General features: G+C 40.1%; 1 protein-coding gene across 13 annotated transcripts in view; it reads left to right on the top strand.

Moving 5' to 3' along the window:
- GULP1 (GULP PTB domain containing engulfment adaptor 1) overlaps positions 1-13,925 on the top strand; it is a 307,242-nt gene extending 293,317 nt beyond the window's left edge. For 6 of the 13 annotated variants that reach the window (XM_053284237.1, XM_053284245.1, XM_053284238.1 and 3 more), the window contains 4 exons: positions 1,765-1,903; positions 3,689-3,739; positions 7,900-7,994; positions 13,410-13,925. In XM_053284237.1, coding sequence (XP_053140212.1) covers positions 1,765-1,903; positions 3,689-3,739; positions 7,900-7,994; positions 13,410-13,481 — 357 coding nt within the window. In that variant the 3' untranslated portion in view covers positions 13,482-13,925. Of the gene's footprint in view, positions 1-1,764; positions 1,904-3,688; positions 3,740-7,899; positions 7,995-8,905; positions 8,917-13,409 lie in introns of all 13 variants that reach the window. The other 7 variants (XM_053284244.1, XM_053284249.1, XM_053284243.1 and 4 more) reach the window with 5 other exon arrangements.
- Positions 13,926-20,010: the final 6,085 nt, after the last annotated feature.

Here is a 20,010-nt window from a genome sequence, read left to right on the forward strand (position 1 = left end):
GTGTGGCTGCAGCACTGCTCCCCACAGCCTGCATGCAGCAGCAGCATACACATGCGCGGTAGCCATGTGTGTGCCACAGCAGAGGGGCAGCACAGGGCAGCACCATGCCTGGAAAAGCAGTGGGGCAGCACAGGAGCAATCCAAGATACAGGTAAGGACATGCTTGCCTACTTTTTAAGGGAACTGCTCCCTGCCCCGCTGAACCAGATTGGCTGTGGGCGCCCAAGCCAGTTTGGTGCTTCCCCAAGGAGGTGCCAAACCGGTTTGTGCACATCCCTATATTTTGGATTCTCCTTGGTGTTTGCAGAGTATGTCCATAGGGTGGATCATGGTAAATTTAGTAATAGTTTTATTATTTATTTATTTATTTATTTATTTCTCAAATGTGTAAACTTCCATCTCTGGGCAGTTTGCAACAACATAAAACAAATTAAAATTGACAACTTTAGAACAATTTAAAACCTCCATCAAATTAAAAAGCTTCAGTTGTTCACTGATGTAAAATTCAGACTTTTGTAATGTGCAACCACTGTGAATATGTGAGATCCAAAATGAGATACACTGAATATGTGTAACCATCAATAGAAGCATAACCTAATACAGATGCAAAGAGAGGGAGGACCTTCTCATGCATAACTATGGCACCAGCATTCATTTATTCCATTACTTTGAAGAGACAATCGGTGTAGATCCAGTGAACCATATCCTGTTATAACATGATCAGGCTGGAGACTCTTTTGGAAGAGAGTTCAGATTATCTGGTTTGTGGAAGCTGTTTCTTGCAATGTCAGTACAATAAACTTGATTCTTAGTTCCCTGTGGGGGTATGTTTTCTTACATAGCTTCTCTTCCAAATATCAGTCTGCCAGTGCCTTTTTATACATTATTACTGCATATTTTGGTTTTAGTGCAGCTTAGAGAGTAAGTGTAAAGCTTACGGTCAAATGTCAGATGGTTAATACTAATCAGAGACTGGATGTTACTTAGAGAGTAATGGCAAAAAATATTCTTGCTTTGAGAGTAATGGTTAAAATGGTTGTTAAATCACAGACCAGATATAAATGGTTGTTAAATCACAGACCAGATATTACAACAAATATTATTCTGCTGAAGCCAACCATAATTCCTGAATTTTATTTAGTGATGAGTTCTTTGTGGCATTAAGCAGCAGCAGCAGTAACAACAACAAAATGTATAGAATGAATACTTCCATTGTCTTTAATGTGTTAGCGTCCAAATTACTGCTTCATCTTAGAATGCTTTCCTGGTGTTTCAAACAACTTCTCTGTCAGGTTATCAGAATATTCATCCTATTATTATACAAGCTGGACTGAACAAAATGAAACTGAAGTTATATCTCTTAATTTCAGGCACTAGTTGTATACTTTCTGATTTATAACCTACTGCCCTATTAAATGGGTCTTTGGCATTATCTCTCTCCATTCAAAATTGTTCATATTTTTTTCTAGCTCTTTTATATCTAAAAGTAATTTATTCCTGGGTATACTAGATATGCTGAAAATGTGTAAGTGTGTGTGTGTGTGTGTGTGTGTGTGTGTGTGTGTGTGTGTGTAAGTAATGGGGGTGGCTTTAGCATGTCTCATAAACTTCAGGCTGCAAATGTCATTTCCTCAGTATCCGCTCTTGTTTTGGCATGCTGCTGTGTTTGATGATATAGCTTTTATCTTCTGCATGCAACAAAACTTCACTATTGTGATATTGTCATGTGAAATATTATCCTAATGTTTATTGTCCTTATTGTAGGCAGGCAGTGTGACACCTAAATCACCCTCCACTGACATCTTTGATATGGTTCCCTTTTCTCCCATATCCCCTCAGTCATCAACACCTACTCGCAATGGCACACAGCCTCCGCCAGTGCCCAGTAGATCTGCAGAGATCAGTAAGTTTTGTAATGACTGCCCTAATCTGTTTCTTACATTGGGGGTTTTTTTCCCACAAGCAGCCAGGAGGATTTATTTACAGCTTCATGCCAAGCCAAATGCAGTTTTTGGAAGCCATACCTTTAAATAATGATAGAATTACATTTTTCCATCATTTGACCCTTTGATGTTTGTGCCAATTCAAAATGAAGAAAATAAATTGTTCCACATAATTTTGCTTGAGTTTTACTCTCTCCCAATTACTGTGGAGGTGTTTTGTTTTTTGTTTTTTAAAGCATGTGCATATTTAAATTTGCATTTCTTCTTTTGGCTGTTACAGAAGGTATGTTTGACTAAATACATGTCAGGGGACTGAATCTAGTGATGACTGACCAGAAAGTTTAATATTTCTGATTTATTATTTTATTTGGTGCAATAGTACTCTTGGGGTGTTTGCACATGCATTATGAAACAGCAGCACTTTAGTCCCATGTTAACTTCAGTTAAGCATTTTAATTTCGAGACCCTAGAAATGCCTTAGCCATGATTCACCTACTGATCTTCTCTTTGATTTGCTGATTTGTGATGAGGGGGGTGGGAGAAGAAGTGGTAGAGGAGTAGATGATTGACTACAACAGAGAATGCTTTTCAAATCAAAAGGCCGAGATGCTACATTTTGGAAAGATCACTCTACAACCTTTTCTGCCTAGCAGAACAGAAGTAGTTATGCTGTACTTCAGAGCCATTCATTTGGTCTCTTTGAAGCATTCCAGAAGAAAGAGCAGTAAAGTGTTGCTGTATCTGCCAGTAATATCTTTATTCTGTGCCATTGAACAAGTGCCTGTGAAGATTACTTCAGACAAACAAGCCATCAAGAGAATTTTTTTTAACAGTAATCCTTTGATACCTGTACTGTTAAAATGACTCCTTCAAATATTAGCCAGTTTTTATTTGGGGAAAACCTTTGATTTCTGCAAGGTACACATTTTTCTGTGAAAAAAATTACATTCGTTTTGTTAACCCAGTACTATCGTTTCTCCTGGCTGTTGCTTCTTCCTCTTCTTGCATAAGTAACAAGAGTGATCCCATCAAAAACAGGATGACATAATGATGCTCTATGCTTTATGTAATGACATCATTATGTCAGTATATAGAACAGCAATCGTTACATTGTGGCTACTTCACAATTATCAATTAGGGCAATTGCAAGTGAAGGCCATTTAAACAAATATGTGAACTTCATCTCAAGGAGTGCTGAAGATTCACTGGCTGTCATTCTAACAAGTGTGTGTGCTTCGAGGGACTGTGGGAACATGAGAAGAGCCTTCACACAGAGCTCACTCTCTGTATAATTCCTACAAAGGGCTCTGCAAGCTCAGAAATACGTTGTTGAGGGTTAGCTACAAGGTTCTGAAGAGCCCTTCCAGAGCATGAGCAGTGCTTGGAAGCGCAAGTATGTGAATGCAGGGGGAAAGGGAGAGTTACTCAAGGACTCCTGTTGCAACCATGCAGTTCCTCGAAGGGCACGCACTTGGTTACTCAGGCTGTCAGCCACTGAAACGGGAGAGGCGTTTTTCAGCATTCCCAAACATGTTTGCTAGGGAAAGTGAATCATTTCAGTTCAGGTTTAGCCCTTAGTATCTTGCCATATATTATTTGTGTTTTATGTTTGTTTTTTATGTGACCACTAAAAATGGCAGAATCTTTGCTGACTTGTGGTCTGCCTTAAGCAGACCACGTCAGCAAAGATTCTGTCATTTTTAGAGGTCACATTTCATTTCCCTAATTCTGTTTTGTTTGAGAAGGTGCCGTAAAGAGCCTAAGGAAACTCTCAAAGCATGTGGCCATCTACCCAGGTAGTAATCAAGGAAATAGTTTCATTGAACATTATGAAAAGTGCTTAACCTCAGCCTTTTTGTGCACAGTGTGGTACCTTCTGGCCAAAGAAAACAGCAAAGCTGTTTGAAAGCTGGGGACCACTTCTTGCCTCAAGACTTACATGAGGTAAACATCAAAGAAGTGCAGTTCGTGTTCTCAGGAAATCAGTGAAAATCTCCAACAGTTTTGGAATCTCTGAAGGAAATGAGCAGCAGAGTTGCAGTGACTGATGAAGGAAGTCCACAGTGATTTTAAGTATTTACACCCCTAATGCCAAAAGTATTATATGATGCCATGAGTTCAAACCAGTTGCTGCAAGACTGGATATTTTCTAGATCAAAATATATCACAGAGCAACTAAAATCCAATCATGAATAATGTGTATTTTTTCTTGCAAACAAAATGGTATTTTACAGTCAAAAACCCTCAAAGCAATAGGTTCTACTGAGGCTTACCCATAGGTTCAAGCATGAAGATCAAATTCTCCTTAAGAAAAATATTTGTGCCTAAGAATCAAAATACATGTGATGCAAAATATGTCATTTGTGTTTTTGTTTTTAAAGTTAAATAACAGCCATAGGGTGTGCTATCAGGATTGGGGCCATGATGTTTTATGAGGGGAAATTTAAATTGCTTTAAATTACAATTTTAAATTAAGAAAGGGTTAAATTGTCCCTCCCAGTGTACCATCCCACTGCTGTGTGGTGGGAAGCAGGGACTTTTCTTCTGAGGTAAACTTAGGTAAATAGCAGCTTGCACTGGGTCGGGAGTGTGTGTGTGTGTGTGTGTGTGTGTGTGTGTGTGTCTTTGTCAGGACCATGCATAGGAAACTGTTAAATGCCCCTACATATATATTACAGTCCTGATCACCCCGCTCTGCAACTGCTATTTTGATATAGAGAGCCAGCATGGTTTAGTGGTTAGAGTGCTGGACTAGGACCGGGGAGACCCGAGTTCAAATCCCCATTCAGCCATGATTCCTGCTGGGTGACTCTGGGCCAGTCACTTCTCTCTCAGCCCAACCTACTTCACAGGGTTGTTGTGAAAGAGAAACTCAAGTATGTAGTACACTGCTCTGGGCTCCTTGGAGGAAGAGCGGGATATAAATGTAAAAATAATAATAATTATATATATATATATATATATATATATATATATATATATATATATATATATATAAATTTTTAAAGGAAGCACATATGGCACATCTATCATCATGTGGTGTTTTACTCTAACTGCCTGAACTGTCAGCATAAATGTTAGTCTCTTATTCAAAAGGACCTTGGAAACCTATAGATCACATTGTATCTACACAATGAACTTAGAGGACTTGAACTGAGCCTCTATTTTCCCTCAGAATCACTGCTGACAGAAGAGCCTCTTCTGAAATGCATATTGACATTTAAAAACTGAGTCTCAAACTCCACAAGGCACTAGATTTTCCATGCCAAAAATGATTGCTTGGGAGGGACAATAATGATGCTATAAAATACCTTCATGTTATTATGAATGGGTAAATTCTAAGTTAAATCAGAGCAGTGGCTAAGAGTTTCATCTAGGAAGTGGAAGCACCTAGTAAAAATCTCATCTCCGCCACAAACTCACTAGGTGGCTTCAGGAAAGCCACAATTCTTTCATGCTACCTCTTCCCCACCTCAGCAATCTGCAATATGAGACTAGTAATACTGACCTACCTTACAGGGGTGTTGTAAGGATTATTGAAATAGGCAGTGTTAATGCTCAAACTGTTCTCTGTCTACCTGTCTATATGTATAATATACACACCAGTACTATTTCTTGGAAGATCTTGCATATGTAGTATGGAAATCAAATCTCTTTCTCCTCGCTGAATTTGAGAGTCCAGCACCTTACTATTACAATACATATGAAAGGTATAGTCCAGAGCCCTACTACAGGTTGAGTATCCCTTATCTGGACATCCAAAATCTGGAATGCTCCAAAATCCGGAGAACATGCCATAACAAACACAAAAAATAAAATGCCTCCGCTCACTCGCTCACAGATTTCCAATTTTGTTGCTTTTAAACATGCAGTCAAAACTTACTTATTTCAGAAGGCTGCACACATCTCATCCCCCTCATTGCCCACCCGGGAGATTTCTCCACTGGTTCCATCATCTCAAGCCCACTCCCTGCTTTCCTTCCTTGCATCACCTCCCCCTGCGGCTCTGGGGTCCCCACGTACCCCACCTACATTGGCAACCACTGAGTTCTCTTCTTCGGGGGTGGGGGCTGCAGATCCCATGGGCAGGAAAAGACACAATAGCTCCTTTCTCAGGGGAGAGGCTAGAAGGGAAGGCACCCTTGCTGAATGTTTCTTCCCAGTCACCTCTCTAGGAACCTGGACTCCCTCAGGTTAACCCTTAAACTAGCATTCCTCTGACAGGAGGCAGCAAAGAGGGCTCCTCCATTCCTGCCTTGCAAGAGAGAGCAAAGATAAAATACAGTAACCTTTCGTGTTTAGACTTGGATCCCATGCCCAAGATATCTCATTATGCAAATATTCTAAAATCTGGAAAAATTCTGAAATCCAGAACACTTCTGGTCCCAAGCAGTCTGGATAAGGTATACTCAACTTGTATTACAAGCTGCAATATTGTAGCTGGGTCACTCTGTGTACAATTGTAGTAATTTTAGAAAGAAATGTCTAGATTAAAACAAAAAACAATAGAGCAATGTCAGATTTGAACTTGTTTCTGAAACCAAGAAATGTATTTAAGAAATCCAACATATAAAAGATAATCTAACTCTTTCATGTATTATGGAAGTCTTTTAAAACTAAACGTATTAACTCTTTCACTTTATTTGTGACACCGTGACAACTATCAGGGATATACGCGGTACAAAACTGATACTAAATTGTATTGAAGAACCTTCAATGGTGGGGACTATATTTATATATGAGAGGAGAAACTGATTAATCAAACAAAATTGAATTTGACAACTTCTACTGACCAGATCCAGCCCATTTAAGCAGAATGCAATTTTAACCACAATATATGGGGAATTAAATATTAGGAAGATATTAAACATAAATAATAGGAAGAGAGAGTGAGCAAAAATTTGCTGTGCACATTCTACTGTGCAAATTTTCAGTGTGCAAAAACGTTTGAATGTTAAATAATGCATAAACAATGTGATTCTCTGATCTCAGTCTGTTCTGTGTGGTGTAGTCCTAGGAGGCCTATATCACTTAGAGCTCAGCCATAGCTGCAAAGATTGCAAACACCATTACAGTGCTCCCAGTGTCCACAGTTCATACATGCCATGTTCTTCAGCCTGCACTGTGACCCCTGCCAATCCACAAGATAAGGTGTAGGCAGTGCAAACTGTGTGTCTGACTGCATGTGGTTACCCAGCAAGGAGACATCCTAGGACACATCCCACAGTCCCAGTTGTGCAGAAGCATGAGGAAAGTTGCTGTATAAATGTGGTCTGACATATGCATGGTCCAAGGCATTTGGGATGGGATAGACTAAGATTCATTCTATTAATTATGCCTGAGAGGCCCTAGGAAACCACCCATTTTAAGTATCTTCATTGAGCAGCTGTTGTTTTTTTACTTCATTTTAATTTAGTTCTGTATGAAAAACATATAGTGCAAACCAAAGCTGTACCTTTTTCTTGAGCTTCATCTTTTGCTAAAGACATGTAGAATTGTAACAAAATGTAGTGTAATTACTCAGCCCAGCAAACTGGTGAGCTGAGGGTTGTTTGCCAGAATAACATACTTATTCTGGTCACTTTTGCCTGCTCCAGTTTCTGAATGGTCTGTAAGGGTGATGGCTGTAGGTTCCAACAAAGAAGACTGTACTCCATTGTGGAAATAGCCTGGAATCCCCGTGAATGCCATGTGACCAATCTTGGAAATATTCTTGGGGTGGGGGACTAAAAGAATGGGTAGAAAATTAAATGAGTTCTCCTAGTGGTTGCTTCTTGGGAGAGGCTAGGATACAAGGCTCTAGTCTGGCTTGCCCCAAAGAACCCCCTAAATTCTAACCCAATCACAGAATAACCCTGGCTGCAAAGATCCATGTTTTAACCAGCCATCTTCATGTTTGAGTTTCACCCTGCCTCACACATTTGCCAACTCCTTTTTTTCCTTTTCCTTTTTCTAGAGAGAGACCTTTTTGGAGCAGAACCTTTTGACCCTTTTAGCTGCGGAGCAGGAGATTTCCCTCCAGACATTCAGTCCAAACTAGATGAGATGCAGGTGACCAAATATTTACCGTTGCAAAGAAGTTGTTTCTATTATCATGTAAACATTGCGCTCTTAAGAGTGAAATTAGGTCATGCAGTAGGCAATGTGTTCATGGTCTGTCAAATGTTCAGTGTTGCCAGTGCAACAAAAATTGGTGAGGGTTTTTTTTGTTTTCTGGCATAATTTAGTTAATAGAGAACTTTTCAGCATCTATAGGAAGCCAGTTGCTCATGTCCCTAGAGAATTTTTTTTAGTGCTGTGTCATTTAAACTGCTTATTCTGGAAGTTCTTTTGGGACCATCTCAGAAGGAATTAGGTTTAAGATCCCTGTTTGTGCTACCTCTGGAAAAGCACTATTGGTTTAATTAGGGACTACACTGCAGATATTGATTAAACATTGCAAACTTAATGTAAGGTAATTATTGTGAGAAGGAAGAATGCACACATCACAAACAGTCATTAATAGCTGCATACAGAGCACATATTGCTCTTCCATATGCTGGAAAATGATATTCATCACATAAATACCAATATTGTATGCAGAGAGGTGGTTTTTTGTTTGTTTCATTTTGTGTACTGCAAAAACAATCGTTTGGAGAGAGTTTCTTGCAAAACTGAAATATTGTTGCATAAAACGTTGATATTTATGTGATGAAAAAATATGGTTAAATCTTTAAAATCTCAACAGCTGAAAAAAATGTAATAGTTTTAGACAAAGTAACAGCTATTGCCTGCAAGAAACTTTTTTCATCTGCATATTTTTTCCAATGAGATGAAAAAGATTTTCAGTTGAATGTTCCTTAATATTCAGCTAGTTGTGAAATATATTTATAATTACATTAGGAATGTTATGATTGATGTTAACCTTTCTACCAGAGGTTCTAATATTTCTTCTGTCTCTTTGTGCTTTCATGGGTGTGCAGCGTCAGCGATGGTTGGTATATTGTTTTTACATGAGTTTCACTTCTTTTACCAAATATCTTATGTTGTAATGTTAATGGCCAACATAACTAACACTGCAGGCATGCAGCCAAAAGAAGCATATCTGCTATACGTTAAAATGTCAGCCAATGTCTAAAATGTTAGAGATGGTGTCTGAGAGTGAAACTGTCAGATATCATTCACAAAACCATATCTGAGTTCAATTTCAAACAATACTTGAATTCAGTTTAATCATTTAGACGCACCAGGCCTGTTTTTCATGAGATTAAAACTGGGGAAGGTGGAATCGCTGGTTCCTTCCTGTTATTGATTGAATTAATCCATTGTGCCATATTATTATTTTACATATGACAAGCCACACTGAGACCTTTGTTGATAAGGTGGAGTATACATTTTTCTAAATGCAAAAAATATATTGTGTACATTTTTAAAGATTGCTATGGCTGATTAATGTTGGGCATGCAAAAATGTTTCAAGCATGCAAGAGAGAAATGGGTGATTTTCACTGGTTCTCTCTTCCTTCCTCCTGCAGCCCTCTGTGGTTCCCAAAAATATGTCCCCAAAGGTCCCATAACTCTTGGAAACACATTCTCAGGAGGCACAGTGGACTACGGGGGGATGAGGAGATTGGCATTGGATTGGAGGTTGAGCCCTTTCTTTTACAGTTAGTCTGGAAGTCAATTTAAAACTTCAGTGAAATCATGTGGCTTCAGACCTACAGCATACAAGGTGGTCACCATTCTATGGTGACCGATGCCCTGGTTCATACTTTACTAGTGGAGCTGTCTCTCTTTGTGTGCTCTTCCATTCCTTTCCACCATGCAGATACAGGTTAAGTATCCCTAATCTAGACATCTGAAATCCGGAATGCTCCAAACTCCGGAAACCACCACAGCATGCGCCCACAGTACCGACTTGTTGCGGCTGAGTGCCTCATAACAAAACAAAAAACAAAATGCCTCAGCTCACTCACTCGCTTTGGCACTAGAGACGAAGGTGAGCATGGGAGAACAGGCCCAGCAGCTGGAGCTGCAGCTGCTGCCACTGCCAAAGTATAGATCAAGGACAGGATGGGAAAGGAGTGGAGGCAGATGAGAGAGGGTGGGATGATAGGGGAAAGCCTCCCTCCTCCACTCCCTGCTCAGTTTGCCGCCTGCTCTGTTGGCGTCTCTTTTGGCGCTCTGTTGGTGCCTGCTGTTTTGTAAAGGAACAGTACAGTATATTGTCAAAAATGTCAAGGCCTGCAGATACCCCTATGAGTAACAGTGATAAGAAAAAGAGGAAGCATTTATGTTTATCTGTAGCACAGAAAGTAAAGCTGTTGGAGAAGCTGGACAGTGGTGTAAGTGTGAAACGTCTTATTTCTGGTGTATGGTGTTGGAAAGAGCACCATATATGACCTGAACAAACAGAAGGGTAAACTGTTGAAGTTCTATGCTCAGAGTGATGAACAGAAGTTAATAAAAAATAGAAAGATGCTGCATAGAGCTAAAAATGAAGATCTCAGTCGTGTATTGAAAGAGTGGATCCATCAGCATTGCAGTGAACACATGCCACTTGATGGTATGCTGATAATGAAACAAGCAAAGATCTATCAAGATGAGCTGAAAATTGAAGGGAACTGTGAATATTCAACAGGTTGCAGAAATTTAAGAAAAGACACAACATTAATTTTTTAAATATTTGTGGTGATAAAGCATCTGCTCATCATGAAGCAGCAGAGAAATTTATTGATGAGTTTGCCAAGGTCATCGCTGGTGAAAATCTGACTCCAGAACAAGTCTATAATGCTGATGAAACAGGACTGTTTTGGCGTTATTGCCTCAGAAAGACACTGACCACAGCTGATGAGACAGCCCCTACAGGAAGTAAGGATGCCAAGGACAGAATAACTGTGCTGGGATGTGCTAATGCAGCAGGCACACGTAAGTGTAAACTTGCTGTGATAGGCAAAAGCATGCATCCTCGCTGTTTTAAAGGAGTGAATTTCTTACCAGTCCATTATTATGCTAACAAAAAGGCATGGGTCACCAGGGACATATTTTCTGATTGGTTTCACAAACATTTTGTATCAGTGGCTCGTGCTCCCTGCAGGGAAACTGGACTGGATGACAACCGCAGGATTTTGTCATTCCTTGACAACTGTTCCACTCATCCTCCAGCTGAAATTCTTATCAAAAATAATTTTTATGCCATGTACTTTCCCCCAAATGTGACTTTATTAATTCAGCCATGTGACCAGGGTATCCTTAGAGCAATGAAGAGTAAATATAAATAAATTTTCTTCAACAGCATGCTAGCAGCAGTGAACAGAGGCATAGGTGTGGTAGGTTTTCAAAAGACGTTTAGCATGAAGGATGTCATATATGCAGTTGCTAATGCTTGGAATACAGTGATTAAAGACACAGTTGTGCATGCCTGGCCTGCAACTATGTTCAGTGAAGATGGTGAACAAGGTGATGACTTTGAAGGATTCGTATGTCAATTGAGAAAGAAATGATGTCTGACCTCCTTACATATGCAAAAAATATACCTTCAGTCTGTCATTAAGCTAGAAGAAGTGGATATCGAAGAAATTTTTAACATCGATAATGAGGCTCCAGTTGTTTATTCATTGATCGATGCTGAAATAGCCAAAATGGTTCTGAATCAAGGTGATCGTGATCATAGCGATGAAGAAGATGTTGTTGTTAACACTGCAGAAAAAGTGCCTATAGATGGCATGGTGAAAATGTGTGATGGGCTTATCGAAGGACTAGAGCAGCATGCATTCATAACAGAACAAGAAATCATGTCAGTTTATAAAATCAAAGAGAGTCTTGTAAGCCAAAAACCGTTGTTAATGAGGCAGATGACTCTGGAGGAAACATTCAAAAAAGCCATCCAGCAAAATGCCTCCTCATCCCTAGAGGACCCACTTCCTGGTCCCTCAACTGCTTCTGATGTTCCTTCTCACGATAATGTCAACGATGTACCTCAGGTTTCTCAGGCCATATGTAGTTCTGGTATTTGGTGTTGCATTTATCTTATTTTGTGAGCAGAGATCAATCTCTTTTTTTGTAAGTACAAACCATTATTTTCACATGAAATCTGAATTTCATCTCTACTTAAAATGCCATGTTTGAGTCTAACATGACCCGCAACGTTATTGCGTTTAAAACTTTCTCACAATTAGTTTTCATTACATTTACAGCTCCCTGTAGTTATCATAAATTCAATGCTTATTTGTTTTTATACTTTAAATAAAACCGGGGGGGGGGGGAATACAGTGTACAGTAACCTTTCGTGTTTAGATTTGGATCCCATGCCCAAGATATCTCGTAACAGTATGCAAATATTCCAAAATCTGGAAAAGTCCAAAATCCGGAACATTTCTGGTCCCAAGCAGTTCAGATAAGGGATACTCAACCTGTATTGTGTATAAAACAGGCACTCCATGTCCTGTGGGCTTATCATTCACATGATCTCCCCCTCTACCGCATTCATAGAAAGGGAAGGGCCACTTCATACATGAGGCCACCTTCATGCGTGATGGAGGAAAGGACCCATGCTTGTGTGGAAAGGAGCGCTGCCACTTTGAATATATGTACCAGGGCTATGATTTGTGTTTTTTCTTACCCAACTATGGCCACTGCCTAGCAGGTATCTAATATCTTTTCAAGATCTTTTCTGTTCTAATCTCCAACATAAGAATTTTCACAAATATGCCCCCAGAGAAATTATTCCAAAACACATGAAACATATTTAAAGGTAAATAAATATAAGAATATTTTTGTAGTCTTCAGTTCTGAGGAATATGGTAATTCCAATAAAGGAGGCAGCCTTTTAAATAACCATCTCTGCAGCATTTACGATTTATATGTCAAATTAAAAGCTTGCATTCCACACAAATGAATTGTCCCTGATTCACCGCAGAAGTGTGCCAAGCTTAAGAACTCCAGTTTCTAGTTCTTTTCTTTTTTTTAATTTCATGTAGAATATATTGCTGTGCTCTAAAACACAGCAACCATATTCTCAGATCCCCATCCAGAGAGATCCATTCCAGCTTGAACTGGGCATCTGGCAACACCCTTCAAGAAACATACTTTCCCTATGTTTCTCTGTTTGAAAGCCAGCCAGAAAGAAAACTGATACCGCCCACTGTATATTTTCAACTAGGCCTGTGCAAAGATTTGGGCTTGAAGAATCAAAGCCGAATCATTTGCGTACATTGGGTCCATTTATTAAAGGTTTCATAGTAACCTAGTCCTACCTCTAGCTATGAATGACAGACATGCTGAGTCTAAGCAATGGTTAGTTATTTTTACAGGAACGCGTAGAATAATAAGATGCAAGCAAGGCAAAAGTGTTCTTAGAACTGAGTTCATGTGAACCTTTTTGGTTGAAAAGTGATGCATAGATATCCATAGTAGTAGTTCATAGCGACATAAGTTATCCCCACCACACCCAGCCCCCATGCTCATTTTCTCTCTTTCTCTGTTTCAGGAGGGGTTCAAAATGGGACTGACTCTGGAAGGCACAGTATTTTGTCTTGATCCTCTAGACAGCAGGTGCTGATGCCAAGAATATAAATTTGGAAACACTATATGATGATTTTTTTAAAAGAAGTTTTAAAAATGTATTACAAATACTGTTGATGTGCCAAAAATTGTTTTTCAACATGTTAACTTTGTGAGGTTTGCTTCTGTAAAACTCCAAATAGATTCCAGTATTATCCCTGTACAAATGTAAAAAAAAGTCACACTTGTATATGAAATCTAAATGAGATCACGCTGCTGTCTTTGCCTTCCACATTTTGGAAGTCATCTTCTATACTTAATGGCAACTCACCATGTGCTGTGCGAAGTTCTTTCAAGCATTCATACATACCACTTTGTGTTGGCAGGCCATATTGTTTGGGGCTATTATTGGAAATGACAACACCTTAAAAGAAGATTATCTCAATTGGTATTGTAATTCTAAATCTGTACACTAATGATAATACAATATTGTCAAGCATCACTTATAGTACAACCCTAAGCATATTTACTTAGTAGTAAGTCCAACTCAGTTCAAGGGGATTATTCCCAGGCAAGTGCATAGGACTGAAGCCTTAAATACCGAGATATCATAAATGTACACCTCTGATGTGAATACAGATGCTCCATAATGAATTCCTGTTACTGCCCATTATTCAAGCTGAGCCTCCAGTATGGGCAGACATACAGATGTTGCCCTCAGTCACACTAGTGACAGGGTTTATGTATACGTAGTCTTCCTTGACATAGAAGTGACTGGAGGTATCTTCCGCGGACATCAGAATGGTGTGCATGACGATGTTGAATGGGTATTTGGGTTAACACACTGGGTTAATATCTTTAAAATGTTTTAACCTGTAACTGCATCAATATAAGTGTACCAGCTGAAGTTCTGCTATTTTTGTTGTTGTTGTTGTTATAAATAACAAACAAAATTATGTACTTTAAGTTTTCTACTTAGATATGCTACAGGTTAGGGATGTGCACGAACCGGTTCAGCACCTCCTTTAGGAAGCGCCAAATCAGCTTGGGCACTCACAGCTGAACCGGCAGGCCGACCCACTGCTTTTCTGGGTGTGGCACTCACTCTAGCAAAGGCCATGCACGGCTGTGGTGCTGTTCCCTGCAGCCTGCGCATGGCATCATCATGCACATAACTGCCATGCGTGTGCATGCCAACACTCTGCGCTGGCTTCAGGGAACAGTGCCGCAGCCATGCATGGCCTTTGGGAGAATTGGTGCCACACCCAGAAAAGCAGCAGGGAGCCAATGGAGCAGGTAAGGACCTGTTTACCTCCTTTTTAAGGGAGCTGCTCCCCACCCCTCCCGCACCTGCATGAGCTGTTCATTCACATCCCTATTACAGGTAAGCTTGTTTCACATTCCAGAGGATGTGAAGTGTAGCATGTAAATGCAGCCATGTAAAGTGCTGCTATTGTGAAACATATTCCAAATTAAAAACATTCCAGAGGATGTTCTTAATTTGGAATATGTTTCACGATAGCAGCACTTTACATGGCAATCCCATAGTAGTGATGTGCAATTTGATTCTACCTCAAATCGATTTGGGTAGAATCGGAGGTGATTCAACCTCAGATCGAATCACCCTCAAAATAAAGGGCCCAATTTGGGGTCAAAGAGAATCACTCCTGATTTGACGTGAATCAGTTTGGGTGATTCGAGCACCATTTTGAAGCCCATTCTTCTAGGAAGAGCTGGAAAAACAGGCCTCAAAATGGTGCTGTTTTTCTGGGGAGAACTGGTCTACCAATTGGGGTCAGCGGGTAGACCAGCCCGTCTCTCTGGACTTGGTGCTGGTCAATCCTCCGAGGCAGGCTGACATTCTAAGTCCACAGCGGGGGGCTGATATACACGCCAACCCCAATTGGTAGAACAGTTCTCCCCAGAAAAACAGCACCATTTTGAGGCCTGTTTTTCCAGCTCTCCCTGGAAAAACAGGCCTCAAAATGGTGCTCAAATCTCCAGAATTGATTTGGGCGATTCAAGGGTAATTTGACGAGACAGCCAGCCTAGCCAGCCAATTCTGCAATTTGATTTGAACTTGAATTGAATCGCAGAATCTGATTCATGCACACCTTTATCCCATAGTATGTTTTTGCCGATTTCCACTCCTAAATTGATGTGGAAGATTCACCTCTGCACATTAGCATATTTACATTTACTGTTTAACAGGTTAAATACTTGCAGGTCCTATTGGTTTCCGTGAAGGTTAATTAAAAGCATACAGGCTTAGGGTACTGCTTTAAGTGTGTGTTAAGTGATATATCTTATGAAAAAAATCTCACTTGGGTTACTTCAAATTACTCTTCTTATATGAGCCTTTAAGCATTTTTCATAATTCTATTTCACTGGGTGATTCCAGTCGGTGTAGATTGAGGGGTGAGTGTTCTGTGCCCTGGCCCCTTTCTTCTGGGGTTCCACAGGGCTCGGTCCTTGCTCTCATTCTCTTTAACATCTACATGAAGCCTCTGGGCCTGGTCATTCGTCATTTGGGGGTAAGTTTGCATCAATATGCTGATGATACTCAGCTTTATATCTCTACCCCTGGCCAAACAGGTGATGCCGTCCATGTGCTGGCTCAGTGCCTAGAGGCTATCAGGACCTGGATGGGCTGAAACAAGCTCAGGCTCAATCCCTCCAAGACCGAGTTGCTCTTGTTCAGTCTGCAATCTGGTCAATTGCAGTGTGTGCATTTATCTCTTGATGCGGTTATGCTTCCCTTGAGAGAGACTGTTCATGATCTGGGGGTTCTTCTGGACTTGCAGCTCCTGCTTGAACAGTAGGTGGAGGCCGTGGGCAGGGGTGTCTTTGCCCAGCTTTGACTGATTCACCAGTTACGGCCTTTTGACCGGCAGGCCCTGGCAACAGAAATTCATGCCTTTGTTGCCTCTTGTTTGGATTACTGTAATGCGCTCTACCTAGGGTTTCCTTTGAAAATGATTTGGAAGCTTCAACTAGTCCAGAATGCAGCAGCCCATCTCCTTATGGGTGGCCATAGATACTGTCACACCTCTTTCACGGTCACTGCACTGGTTGCTTGTTCACTTCTGGGTCTAATTCAAAGTGCTGGTTCTCACCTACAAAATTCTTATGGGCTTAGCACCTGTATATCTCCAGATTCACCTCTCTCTGCCAGTTGTATCCTGACCTGTGAGGTCTTCTCAGCTGGCCCTTCTTAGTGTCCCAGGCCCTGGTGTAGTGTGTGATGCCTGGGCCCATAGGAGGGTCTTCTCTGTGGACACCCCCTCTTCTTTGGAACACTCTCCCCCCCCCCCAGATTCATTCAGCTCCCTCCCTAGCTGCTTTTAAGGCCCTTAAGATCCACCTGCTTTTAAGGCCTTTCTGAAGACCCACCTTAATTAATAAATTAATAAATAAATACCATATAAAGTTGCTGTTTTGAAGAAAACGACTGTTCAGAAGAAAATGGATCACTGGATTTCAAAGTGATCCATGTTTTGTCCATTGGGGTGTTGATGGCCTAGAATATGCTAAAACTAAGCAGGTTTGGGCCTATAAACTACCGAGATATCACCTGGTAACCATGTGCAAGCTACTAAAGGTGGTATAAGTCGAATGAATGAATGGTCTCATTCTGTAGGTGAATAATTTGACAACAAATCCCCAGAGAAAAATGAACAACATATTATTGGTGGGGATAGATTATTCTGTTGTCATTTGTAATCACACACAGAAACTAGTTACTCAATGTTGGTGTATTGCTACCACGTCTATGCATATATTTTCACTAGCCTTTAAACAAGCAATAAATGAACGTTTTTGTTTCACATTTCTTGCATTCACCAATGAACTTGTTCCTTGATGTTTCCATGTTTGCCATAACTTTGCTCAACGTCTATTAAAAAAAATACAAGATGGAAAGTTCTTCCCTCCTGTAAGATCCTTTCACTGAAAAGATTAAAGATTTGTGGTGAGCTACATGGAAGAAATAAGAAGAAAATCAAGAGGTTATTTTCTGATTTTATTTTTTAGAGGGGCGGGAAACTAGTTTTCTGGTACTTGGTTGCAAAATATAGTTTTTTTGACCTTATATTGCAAGGTTTACAGAGAAAATAGAATGCATTTATGCAGTATTATTACCTTTAAGCTTTGTTCCCTCCTTGGAGGATGCTTAAGCAGATGCCCAAATATACTGGGATTCTTTACTTGCTTAAAGTTAGGCACCTGCTTAGGTGTGCAGCTCCACTGAGTCTTGACTATTCTGCATTGTGTTAAGTCTTCCTTCTTTATTATTTGGTCAGTCTGCATGTATATGTATATCTATATCTTTAGCCAGGACCCAAAGGGAGCTTGATCTGTGTGTAATATGCTTCAGCACACACAGGAAAGCTTCTGTTTCCTCCCTTTCCAACTGTGGACCCTCAAGCCACATGGAAATGTCACTTTTGGGGATTCTCTGACTTTCAGGAACAACCTGGGGGGATTCATGTGGCCACAGCAGGAAGGAAAAAGCCGGGGGTGTATGTGCCGTATTCTCCATGCAGCCCTCTGGGTCGTGGCTTGTATGCCTATTGATATAGATATATATGAGGTCACAGATTAGTAGAGTAGGCTATGTTTCATAGAAAGGTCTATAATTTTGTTTTGTCATATGGTATTTTGCAATTTGTACAATGAGGATGTTTAGTAGCCATATTAATGGCTTTTTTAAACAAATAGAATTTGTATTTTTATCGTACTTTTAAAAAGCTTTATGTAATAAGCATATATTTAGGAGCCATTTACTATCAATGGTAACAAAACTCTGAAAATATTTGCACATTTTAAGAAATCTTTTATTTTACTGATTTTTATGATAATTTGTTTCTGCAAATGGCTAAATATGAGATCTAACTGGTCAATCAGTACAAGAATACCTGAATTAATTCAAAAGGAAAAAACATTTTTAATAAAGAGGTTTAGTGCTCTGGTTGAAATTTGTATTTCTATGTAATCTCAACTGTCTGTTTAATTTTGCTTCAAATAAATGTTTTAAATAATTATGTCTTGTAAAGCAGAATGTCTATTCATACAAATCCTCAGTGGAGATAAAATGTTGAGTTAAAGAAATGAGAGGAAGTTGGCTTCCTGTTTATGGTGTCCAAAATTAGTTTCCCTGTTAGTTTCCTGTGTGTACCTAATATGCATGCATGAGCAATGGAGGAGACAGCCATTGCTATCAAGGTGGCTTGTCTCTGAATACCAGTGGCTGAGGGGCGTGGGGGCATGCCTCCATCTCTAGCTTGTGGGCTTTCTGGAAGCATGTGGTTAGCCATTGTGGGGAGCGGGATGCGAGGTGAGGTGATAGACTTCTGATTTGATCCAGAAGTGCTCTTTTATGTTCATAGCCAATTCTCCTATTTAAACCAGAAGGTGTGGAACACAAGGCACAGTGAGCTCATGGAATAAAAAAAGGAACTGAATGTGCAAAATCCATTCATTCCTTATCGTAGAATCCTATGCCCTTAGCTCTTCCCAATTCTCCTATCCCTCCTCCCATTGTGCAAAAGCAACAACACAGGATATATATTTAAGAGTCTAGTGACTTTAATATTTTCTTCTCTACTTGCTTTGTTAAAATCGTTCCAGTATGCAACTTGATTAGCTCACTATTCATGAACATGGTAACATTTTATTAGTGACTAAGCAAGCAGGAAATGCAAAGGGTTCTGGCTTTTATATTAAAGCATGAGGGTTCGTCTACTCCCGAATCTAGTTAAATCACTATGATGTTGATGCTCCCACATCTTTATGTTAAGGTTAACCAAAAGTACAAAGGCTGGAATGTTAAAAACATGGTGGTTACTCTTCAAACAATGGTATAGGCTGGCTTGATGAAACACAGCCTCAGCTTTGCTGTCACCTATTCACAGCAGTAATCATTATTTTTCCATTTTAACAATAAAAGCATTTGTATACTGATTTACATACTGATTTTTAAGTCGCTTTACACCAGTCTTGCATGATAGATGGGTCATCATGGCACAATGGTTTGAGCTTTCCGGTCACTGTTTGCAGATATAGGTTAACATCTCATGAAGTGCCAGAGCATATCTGAATGTTTGGGGTACAACAGATATGGTTCAAGCCTACTTTGCACACCAGAGTTCCTGGAGCTGCCCTTAGTAGCCCACAAGTCACGCTTGATCCACACTGCATTTCACCAGTGGAATAGTAAATGTGTAAGCAATCCAAATATTGATACCAGGTGTTAAATAACAATAAGGCCATGCAGTGAGCAAATCATCAGAATTGGTTTCAATTCCATACTGATTGTTTGCATCAGGTTGGCGAAGCACAAAGGGTGTAATGCACTGAATTGAGCAATATCAGCTTGATACTTTCCCTGGGAAAAGATGCTTTATAGTTAAAGGGCAAGCCCCTCCCGCCCCGCCTCCGCCTAGTAATTCACCAAGGAAAGGATGCAACATTATAACATTGCTTCCTTCCCTGGTGTATTGCAGGGCAATTGCCAGGGGAAAGCAATATCTGATAGTACTGCTGCTGAAGACAAAAGGGAATTCACAGCTGTGCTTCAGGTAAGCCCC

The sequence above is a fragment of the Hemicordylus capensis genome, chromosome 1 (genome assembly GCF_027244095.1).
Source record: "Hemicordylus capensis ecotype Gifberg chromosome 1, rHemCap1.1.pri, whole genome shotgun sequence".
NCBI classification, from domain to species: Eukaryota; Metazoa; Chordata; class Lepidosauria; order Squamata; family Cordylidae; genus Hemicordylus; species Hemicordylus capensis.